Genomic DNA, 10,538 nt, shown 5'->3' on the forward strand with positions numbered 1-10,538 from the left:
CTGTCATTACCAGTATGTTTGTATAGTTAAGACTGAAATATTTTAATTTTACTTATTTATACGATAGTCAAGTTGGAGCTAACATGACGAGAACTGGCAAAAGCAATGTTCAATAGACAATGTTATAATACTGTCATGTAAAAAAAAAAAAAGTAGATCTGGACAAATACAAAAATTAATACGTAAAAATAATAGGCATGGTTATGGGTATTTTCATGATATTAAGGCTTGTACAGTGCACCTGCTTCGCATTGTATGTTTTGTGGAATAAATGGTCAACAGTGATGGTTCAGCTTTATTACTTTTTTTTAAGTAAAAGTAAATTACACAGGCTTCAGTTTCCAAAATAGGCATCTTACAATATTCTAAAACGATATTCTGTCATGTTGACTATATTTTCCTGAAAGAAAGATGAGCAGATTTGAGCAAAAGTTTAAGAAACGTATATACAAAAACGTTCACGCATGAAGAAACTTCAAGCATGTAGTGCAATGCTGTGAAAGCCAATAATATTTGCATTTAGGCAATTCATAACAGTGTTTTACTGTAGAGCCCTCCATTTAGCATATTGTGTCCTTTTCTCACTGGGCAAAGCATTGTAGCAGTCAATATATTCCAGAACACCATTAGAGATGTATTACTAGTCCGTTCTCTTCACAAATCAGAAGATTGAAGTTCATGATCTTCCTTCGAATAGTTAATACCTTCACACCAACCATCTTTTTGCCTGCTACTGTATGTTATATTGGGCAGAGCTGGGGACCCTGAAACAATACTTTTGGGCTTGATTATACATTGCTTCTACACATCGTCTCCATATTTACACGTGCATTTTCTGATGGTGCCTCCTGAGATGGTAGTTCCTGGAGAAGCTCTTGCCGCACTGCGTGCACTTGAACATCCTCTGTCCCAGGTGCAGCATCAGGTGAGCTTTGAGACTTTGCGGACGGCTGAAGCTTTTGCCGCACTCGGGACAGTTGTGCGGCCGGACCCCCGTGTGTTTCCTCTCGTGTCTCTTCAGGTCGCCCGACTGACGGAAGCTGTCGCCGCAGTGGGTGCACAGGTACGGCTTCTCCCCCGTGTGCGTCCGCAGGTGCACGTTCAGCTGCCCCACGTGCGCAAAGCTTTTGGGGCAGTGGGGGCAGGCGTGCGGCTTCTCGCCAGTATGAACGCGCTGATGTTGTTTGAGGCCATATTTGTTGCTGAACCCTTTGCCGCAATCCGGGCACAGGTAAAGGATTTTGGCGTGCATACAAGCGTGTTTTTTGAACGTGGTCGCGGTTGCATAGGTCTTCTCACAAAGGGAACATTTGTACAACTTTTCTTTCTCCTCTTCCTCCACACCAAGATCTTCTAAAGTTTCAGCCTCACAGTGAGACAAATACTCAACAGGGTGGTGCCTCCGAATGTGCTTCAGCAAGTAGTTTTTAATGGAAAAAGAAAATTGACAGAAAGGACATGGAAAAACCTCTGACTTGCAGAGGTATTTATCGCAGTTTTGATTTTTCTGATGGTGTTTGAGTTTAGAAGTGGTAGAAAAGACTTTCCCACAAACGTTGCAGCTAGACTTTGGACGAGGATCTCCATGCGCCAACTGCTCGTGTCTTCTGAGAAAACCGGACTTGCTAAAAACTGCTCCACACTGGGGACACTTGTGCTGCCTTGAGGGACATTTGTGATTTTTGAGCAGTCTGGGATTTGGGTAGGTACGTTTACATCGATTGCAGCTGTACCATTTAAACTTTCTTGTCGTTTTGGCGTTGTCAGTGCTGGGCGTCTCTGGATCTTGGCAGCTTTCATCACTGGACGTCGGCTTGATGGTCGATGTTGTGGAGCTTTGGACTTTCCTACGTTTTGGGGCTATGAGTCTAGTCAGAGCCGACACTCTAGATCTTGCATTCAGCCGTTGTGGTCTCTGATTAGCGGATATGGGGGGAGGAGAAATTGGTTCTTCTTGTTGTGGCAGGGGACTATCCACATTTATCTCACCCTCATCAGCTGGATCCTCATTTTGGCTCTCCACAAACACAACTTCTGGGTGATGGCTTTTTATGTGCTCCTTTAGTTCATCCACGGAGGCTTCATTGACCGTACACACAGGGCAACTGAATAAAATGATTGTGTTTTCAGTAATGGTGTTTTGTTCCATCTTTTGACGTTGTTTTTTGTGCCATTTCAAATGTCTGGCCAGGTCACTGTGCTGCCGAAAGCCCTTCTGACAGAATGAACAGACGTATGGGCGGATGTTTGCGTGCACAAGCATTACATGTTTTTTCAGGTTACTCTCAAGAGTGAACATCTTATCACAGTCGGGACACTTTTTCAGTTCTTCAGGCTCAGCGGCTGGATCTGCCTCAGTGGAATTTTCAGTTTCGGTTTCTGTTGAAACCACAACTTCTTTGGAATTGTCATTTACAACACCCTCTTCACGTTCATCTGAATTGGTACTTTCAGATATTGGATTAGTATCTGGTTCAAAATCTTTTTGAGACATTATAGATGGCTTTTTATGTATAAGCTGATGCCTGATTAAACCAGATGCTTGGCTAAAACTCCGCTTACAGTGTGTGCAACAGAAGGGCCGTTCTTTAGCATGGACACAAAGCTTATGCCTCTTTAAGTGCGCCATTTGTTTGAAAGTCTTGCCACAATCAGAGCAAATTTTGGGTTCTTCAGTAGCTTCTGCTTGGGTTTCATCAGGACCTATGTCTTCATCAGGAGACGGAAGCTCTATAATTTCAACCCTCTCACTAGGCTCTGAATGGAAATATTCAAGATGTCGCTGCAGGTAAGACTCTGTAGTGAAGGATAACTGGCAGTGGGAGCACATGAAGATTGGGGTTGATGCAGCCATGTTAGTTTCTGAAAAAATGTCAGAACAAACAAACAAACAAAAACATATCATAAAAGGAAGTACTTGACAAACATTACTTTTGTAAACGCCTTATAGATACCTGTATGATTCAACTTTGTAAACCACAACTGGGACCAAGCTTCACTGAAAAGATCAAGCATTTTGCTGCTGGGCCACACCATCAGTTCATCTCCAGCTTGGATTGTGCGACAGCAGTGAAACAGAATGCTGCCTTTGTATTGTACTGCAAGCAAATTAGCTTCTTCTTTGTTACGAGCACTGTTCACATATCTATTAAAAACAAGATGTAACATTAAAAGACAAGAATAGAAACTTTAACTACGAATACAAAATTCAAATGGATGCAAATGAAGCATTATGACATTATTATTATTTTTATTTTAAGTGACAAAGTCAATTTACCTCATCCAGTTTGAATGAGTTTCTTTGGCACCATCTATGAACTCATATCCTGCTTCTCCTTTGTTTATCTGCAAACAAGTGCAACAATTTTACATTTTAAATTCAACAAACTGTGATACAATGGGAAAATACTCTGAACTCACCTCCCATGAGAAGTCACTTGATAACGCATCGGCCCTTGCAACCATTTCACCTTCATATGGGCCAAAATGCATCCCCGGTGACAGGGTTGGGCCGTGGTTGACCACACCGATGCCTGCATTAGGAATACTGGATCGACCAATCATGAGGCCAAAGGGTAATGTGAGGAGAGCCCTCTGCGGCACATCTACAGCTGTTGGGAAGTCCAGTACAAAAGATGGCCCGCTGATATTAGCCGGGTCATTTTGGTCTTGAAAAAGAGACAGACACTCCTCACAGCCTAAAGAAAGGGAGACAGATTAAAATAAATTGCTTAGAGTACACAATGAGATCCTGCTTTAACATTTTGACTTACAAAAGCCTGTGCTCTCTCCTGGCACCACTGTATCCAATAACTTCTGGATAGGTGCTTCTGCAGGCTCCAAAATAGGTATTACTACATCAAGGGAAGGAATTGACATTAATACTGAATCTCCGCGAACTATAATAGAGGCAATTAAAAGGTAAAACAGATATATAAATGCATAAAGAGATACCTGAAGTGACAGTATCCACAGGGTTATTGGCCTCAGAAGGTATGCACTCCTGTATAATGACCAACTCTGTGGTCTCAACCCACTCCACACCGCCCCTGTCAGTCATTTCTGCACGCTCTGAGAGGTGACAATAATCTCATTATTTTCTGGCAAAAGACTCATGTCGCAAAATAAACAGATTATGTAAAACCCGCATAAAACTAATAACTTGGCGTCCAGTCTAACAAAATAAGACAACATAACTCAGCACATAGAACGACAAAGCAATTACAAGTTGTATAAATACATACACCTCACCATAAACTTTGTTAGCCGTTTTTCAAAACAGCGTTAGCTTACTTTAACAGCAATGTACTACAGAAACCAATTGTAACAAACACAAGCTCAACATTTAAGTACGGGCTTAAGAATAGAGTACACTTTAAAATGACCATACCAGTAGATACAGTGCCAGTTTGCCCATAAAGGTTTTTAAATGTTATTAAACATGAGTTAGCTCAGGCTAACTATCTACGGCAGAAGTAATTCCCGGAAGTACACGTGGCTCCTTCAACATAAAGGTTCGTACATCCTTTACATTCTTTTAAAATAAAAGTTTAATCTCTTTTCTTTTAAATGAAAGAACCTTTCAAGAAAAATTGTTTATTGGTAAAACAGAATCTGATTAGATTAGATTTCTATAAAGACAATTTTAAAAAATCACTAAACTGGCGGAGAAGAGATATTAATCGTGAATCAGAGGCTCTACGAATGGGCGCCGCTGGTGTAGTGGTATCATGCAAGATTCCCATTCTTGCGACCCGGGTTCGATTCCCGGGCGGCGCACGTGTTTTTTTTTTGTTCTTCTTCTGTATGCCAAAACTACATTGTAATGCAATGTTTCAAAATGTATATTCCTTGCTTTTAAGCTTACAATGCACGATGCTTGACAAGAGAGAAAGGACAAAAGTTGGGACCATGGCAACGAGAGCCGCTGCCTGGTAACGACGCCATAACGCCCAGAGTAGTACACAGCTTTCCGTGCTTTTCGATGTAGGCTCATATCTTTCATATGGAGGACTTAAGAAGTTATGGAAATGCTTCAGAGTCTGACTTATCAGAAAAGAAACCGTGTGCTAACCTTTGTGGCATGTGTCCTTCCTGCGTGTTTGCCAAAACACCACCGTTTTCTATGGAGCATTTGTGGACTGTTGGAGACTCATTTCACAGGAGGTTCATGATGGACTTACTTTCCCGATGCAGAAGCCTTCAAGTGCTGCAGAAAATGCAACATGTGCTGCACATGACATCGTGGACAATGTTTTCTTACCACACTACTGAACCTCGCATCTGCGCGAACTCGAAAGAAAAACCTCTTGGATTCAGTGGGCACGAGATTAGAGAGTGGTTTGACTGCAGCCCTGACTGGATCAAGTCTCACTATCTCTGTCGCCTCCTTTTGCGCTGTGACACTTGTTTATTGCGGGCTCTTGCCAACTTAACCAGCGTGTTACTCATCAGACAGAAGCGTGGACTGCTGACATTTGAAGGTATTTTTTTAGCACCTGTACATGCTGTAGTTCCCTGTTTTTACCAGTAGATGTCACTGTAAATTGCTTACAAAAACATTGACAACACATTTAAGCCTTTATGCTTTGAAGACATGATGAAACGTGTCAATATTTTTCTTTTAGGCTGTAACACAAATGAAGAATCAGATGAGCCAGCTATAATGGTGGTTCCTGGGTCTTCTATGTCCTATTGTGGAATCAGCCGATACAAAGACTTTATAACCGATTTGCCTGTTTATCTGGCTAAAAAGATCCTAGGTAAGTCAAATCATTCAAACCCGTCTGCGTCGAGGCAGCACTACAGAGGCACCTCTCACCAAATCATTTAATTTATGTATTTTGTATTTGATTTGTTGATACTTTAATTGATACTAAAGGGGGTCTCACATTTCACTCTTAAGACAACATTCTGCAGACATGCACAGGATGGTCCATGATCTAACTTGTGGTCAGTCTGGAGGCCTTGGACTGAAGAATGTTAAAGACCCCTCTTTTAAATAACACAAAAACATACAGAACTTGCTTGTAATGCCTACTGTCATGAGGCAATTTCACTGAATGAACACTTCACTTTGCTTACTCATAAAGAATGAAAAAACGCATTTCCTCAAACCTTCTGTTTTTCTATTTTTAGGTTTCTTGGATGAGCCTACTTTGAAAATCTGCAATAAGGTTTCCAAGCGATGGCAGCTCCTTGCGAAAGACACCCTTAGAGAGATGGAATTTAGAATAAGCTTTAATGAAAAGATTATGGAAGTTGTAAAGGTGACTATTTCCTCACGCACAGTACTGAAATACTGATGTCTTCATACGTGTAAACACTAATTATTTTCTAGAGCAAAGACAGTAACGTTGTGAGTCCAAATTATGCCAACATTGTCAAAATCCGAGTACCGGACAGTGATGACACAACATCTGGTAAAGAGGTGATTACATTTCCTTTCACAGTTTTTCCAAGCAAATGAGCAAAAACAGCACTCATTTCCTCCTGTTTTCTTGCAGGGCCATCTAAAAATGAAAATGGTACAAATGGAGGAGCGCAATATTTACTGTGGTGGATACTTCACCAGTGATCTCATCAATAAGTACGTTTTTGGGAGGGGTGCTTCTTTATTAGATGGGGTCAACTGAGTGATTATGGTTGTTTGTTTTTTTCAGACGTGACCCTCACCGAGTCGTAGACTTCGAAGGAAAATCCCTGATGGCGGTGGGCTCGAAGGACGGCGCGGTGCTTCTCCTTTATGTGTCGATGGAGGCCAAAGTCATCTCGGTGCTGAATGGAAATGTGGTTCAAATCCGGGCCCTGCGGCTCTGTGAGGACAAGGGCCTGGTGATCACTGGCAGCTTTGACGCAATAATCAGGTTTAAAAAAAAAGCTTCATCAGTCATAAACATGAACTTTGTGGGATGTCGTATTTTCCGAACTATATGTCGCACTATTTTTCATAGTTTGGCTGGGGGTGCGACTTATACTCAGCTGCAACTTATATATCAAAATATATAACTTCACATGTGTGTTAATTTCACAATGACAGCTGCTAGAGGGCGCTCTAGGCTTGTGTACCAGTATCTGCTACTCCAAACACAAACATCCCCAAAACGAAAACCACATTCTGCAGATTACAAGCAGCAAGCAGTGAAATATGCAGCTGAAAAGCGGTAATCGAGCAGCAGGAAGAAAGTTCTGAGTGAGCGAGAAACTTGTGAGGGACGGGCGAAAAGCGGAGATTACTCTTACTGCAATGAAGAATGGAAAAAAAAATCGCGGGCTAAAAGCTAGATGGCCACAGCTAGAGGAACGAGTTCGCGAATGGGTGCTTGAAGAACGTGTTGCCGGGAGAGGCTTGTCAACGGTGCACAAGGGTGGCTGCTGCGACTTATACTCTAGAGCAACTTATATGTTTATTTTATTCTTTATTATGCATTTCTTGGCTGGTGCGACTTATGCTCCGGAGCGACTTACAGTGTAGTCCGGAAAATACTGTATATGGAAATAATAAGTTTGAGTTGAGTCTTACAGCAACTGACCAATATCTCAACAGCTATTTCATAAAAATGTTGGTGCCTCAAAAAAAATGTTTTCTTTCTGATTGGATAAAATAGAAAGCTTAATTTCTGCCATTGTTCCCGCAGATGCTGGAATTTAAAGAGTGAAACATGTGTGATGACGCTGTTAGGCCACACTGGAGCCGTGAACTGCTTAGATGTGTACGGAGATCGACTCGTTTCAGGGGCCAAAGACGGCGCTGTCAAAAGTAAGGAGTTATAAAAACACCTGAACCTAAACCTGATTAACTAAATATGTTTTCTGACAGTCTGGAGTCTACAGAATGGCAAACAGTGTGATGAATATAACTTTAAGCACCCCAGCTCTGTCCAGTGTGTGAAGATGAGCCAAACCAGAGTTTACAGCAGCTGTGACAAAGGACAGGTCAAAATCTGGGACTTGGAGACAGCATCTGTGCTCAAGGTATTTCAAAATGACACTACTAAGTTCCTCACTTTACATATCCACATAACACATGATTTTCTACATATTATTTATTTCTGTAGATGATTGATGCCCACCAAAGCTCAGTTCGGTGTCTCTTCTTCAATGAATGGCATCTTCTGACTGGGGACACCAAAGGCCAGGTCATGGCATGGAGCACCAACAGTGAAGCTAAAGACTGTCTCAAGACCTTTAACCATCCAACGTAAGCAGCACTTTCAAAGAGCAAGACAGTTTGTGTCATTTGTCAACCTTGCACTGTTGTACTGTTTTCCAGGGAGGTCAGGTCCCTCACCATTGCTTACCTGCGAGTGGTCACCGGTTGTGATGACGGAAAGATTCGGATATTTAACTTTCTGACGGGAGTGTGTCTCAGAGCGATAGTTGCAGGATCCAAAACCAACCGTATTCTGTCAGTCCATTTTCACGAAACAAGGTAAAATGCTCTCCAATTTGAATCCAGCAATAATAAAACAAATAGAATAGAATTTTTAAAGGTTTTTTATAAAAATCTGAAAAACAGAAAGGTACAGGTTCTGTATGTGTGTAGGATATAACACAGAGGAATGTGACTTCCTGACTCTATTACACAATTATGTTTCCCCCTGCTTTCCATTCAGCATTGTCGTGAATAGTATTGCAAACGTCAAGCAGCACAATTTTGGAGAAGTCTTCTGGGATTATGCAGATTCTGCTAACAAGGATAAAAAACACGTCCGGACTGGAGAGGGTGTGAAGAAGTCAGACTCATCCAAGCAGCCGCCTGGCACTGCTCCACTGAGGAAAGCATCTTCACCTGGAAAAATGCACAACAGAAGAAAATCCCTTCCAAACCATCCATGCTTCGCTAGAACAACTCAAGGTAATATCTGTGTGAAAAAAATAAATAAATATGACTTATATAATGTCTGCCATATGATCCAATGTTATACACAGTCAATAACTAAACATGTACTTTACTTTTACAGAACAAAGTGATTCAGCTAAAGTGACCCTGAGTGAGAAGGCGACTTCTGAACGGATCAAGAAGCGAGGTCCCCATCACCCTCCAACAAGGGACTCCATCCTCCTCAAGATCAACGCCATACAAAAGGCGACATGCACGGATGAAGTGGCTATCAATATGGAGCGCAACGCCAGGCTAAGAGACGACTGGGGTTCTCCAGCTTCATCAACCGAGTTAGCATCCAAAGCAACCGATTCAAAAGCCTCAAAAGCAAACGTTTCAAGCCCAAAGTGTGCACCGAAAAGGGAGGTGTCCACTGCCCCGGGACACATCATAAGACCCCTTCCCCCTAAAGTGGAAAAGACAAAATCTCAAAGCGCCAAGACTCAGAGATTGTTGAACAAAAGCGTGAAAGATGTGGCCAAGGAAGAATCGAAAAATGCGCCCCGGAAGTCTCTATCAGATCTAAAACATTTTGTGCAAACCTCCACGAGTATAAAATGTGCGGACATGTTAAATACTGAAGCGGATTTGAAACTTCTGACAGCATCACAGTTAGAGGAGGGCGAAGGGAAGTCAAGGCGAAGAAGGAAGGCCGAGTGAAGAAGAAGAATGGGCTGTAAAACCTGCAATTAAAGAGTTGTGTTGTTTGACTGCATCTCCACAAGAGGTCACTGTTGTATAATTTTGCTAAAACATCGAATTTCCTTACAACTTTACACAAAGAGGGAATGAAAGAGTGATTTCTCCTATAATACTACTATAAAACTTCTACGCAATAGACCTTTAATCTCTCTGTATCTTCATCAAGCCTCAGAAGCCATTTTGATTTCATATTTGGTAAGCATCTTAACATAAAACAACACCACATTTTTATATAGACTTCAAACGCAATTAATAACCCCACCCTTTCGATTCAAGTATGACGCAGCGCCGGAGACCTTTCGCCCCTGCCACCTGGCCTCCTGCCCTTGTGCCTACGGGCCATCATTAAACCGGGGAAGGCTGAAGGTCAGGACCCGCTGCCTTTTTCCTTGAATGACAAAGGACAAACTGACAGAGTAAGACGTCCCACTTTTTCGTAACAAACCTTTCAGGGGACGCTATGCTGTTAATTTGATTTACATGGAGTTCGGGGCAGGGGATATCGGCGTCTATCCCCTATGCTTAAAAAAAAAACAACACAATGCAACTCTCCCTGGTTTAGGTTTTCTTCATGAGCCGCACTATTGTTTGGGCAGGTACGGGTCCCCTTATCCCCGGGCAGAGAGCCGCAGGAGGGTAACAGGCGTGAAATCAAAGCTCCAAAAGCGAAAGTCATCTTGGCGACCCTTTCTTAGACCTTATGCTCCCTTCTGTTCAGACCTGAGCGAAAGTGCTGGGGACAGAAGGCCCGTGGATTTGGGACAATCATATACTACCAGAAGCAGTACTGCAAGCAGAATGAAATGCTTAAAGCCACACTGCGGAACATGCCGTTTAATAAATAGAACAGTATAAGCACTTATTTGACTATGTGTGTTTTTATTGGTTAACCTTGTAACCCCCGGCATTCTCTCCAGTTCAGCTTCACCCAAATCTAAAAGGTCACATTTTT

The 10,538-nt window shown here is 42.1% G+C and overlaps 2 protein-coding genes across 3 annotated transcripts; one reads left to right on the plus strand and one right to left on the minus strand.

Annotated features, from left to right (window-relative positions):
* Positions 1–333: 333 nt before the first annotated feature.
* prdm9 (PR domain containing 9) lies at positions 334–5,282 on the minus strand. 2 transcript variants are annotated; one of them, XM_079576947.1, is made up of 7 exons: positions 5,075–5,282; positions 3,955–4,071; positions 3,774–3,854; positions 3,421–3,698; positions 3,278–3,345; positions 2,955–3,145; positions 334–2,862 (listed from the first exon to the last, which is right to left on the minus strand). In XM_079576947.1, exons 2-7 carry the CDS (start codon positions 4,058–4,060, stop codon positions 821–823), a joined length of 2,766 nt encoding a protein of 921 aa, XP_079433073.1. In that variant the 5' UTR covers positions 4,061–4,071; positions 5,075–5,282; the 3' UTR covers positions 334–820. The 2 variants fall into 2 exon arrangements, with proteins under 2 accessions (XP_079433073.1, XP_079433072.1); XM_079576946.1 differs by lacking the exon at positions 5,075–5,282 and adding an exon at positions 4,391–4,500.
* A 935-nt stretch (positions 5,283–6,217) lies between these two features.
* fbxw10 (F-box and WD repeat domain containing 10) lies at positions 6,218–9,544 on the plus strand (the record flags this gene model as incomplete). The annotated part of the gene is made up of 10 exons (XM_079576882.1): positions 6,218–6,269; positions 6,341–6,430; positions 6,507–6,589; positions 6,663–6,866; positions 7,638–7,759; positions 7,820–7,974; positions 8,058–8,200; positions 8,273–8,431; positions 8,616–8,857; positions 8,964–9,544. The coding sequence occupies exons 1-10, from the start codon at positions 6,222–6,224 to the stop codon at positions 9,542–9,544; spliced, it is 1,827 nt and encodes a 608-aa protein (XP_079433008.1). The 5' UTR covers positions 6,218–6,221.
* Between the last annotated feature and the right edge of the window lie 994 nt (positions 9,545–10,538).

Source organism: Gobius niger (genome assembly GCF_951799975.1).
Source record: "Gobius niger genome assembly, chromosome: 19".
Taxonomy (NCBI): domain Eukaryota; kingdom Metazoa; phylum Chordata; class Actinopteri; order Gobiiformes; family Gobiidae; genus Gobius; species Gobius niger.

Excerpts from the sequence above, each read along its gene's own strand:
- prdm9 (XM_079576947.1), bottom strand. The coding sequence starts at position 4,060 with ATGACTGACAGGGGCGGTGTGGAGTGGGTTGAGACCACAGAGTTGGTC. Across the intron at positions 3,855-3,954 it reads TGTGGATACTGTCACTTCAG|TAATACCTATTTTGGAGCCT; the intron begins GTATCTCTTTAT and ends CCCTTGATGTAG. Across the intron at positions 3,346-3,420 it reads CAAGTGACTTCTCATGGGAG|ATAAACAAAGGAGAAGCAGG; the intron begins GTGAGTTCAGAG and ends ACTTGTTTGCAG.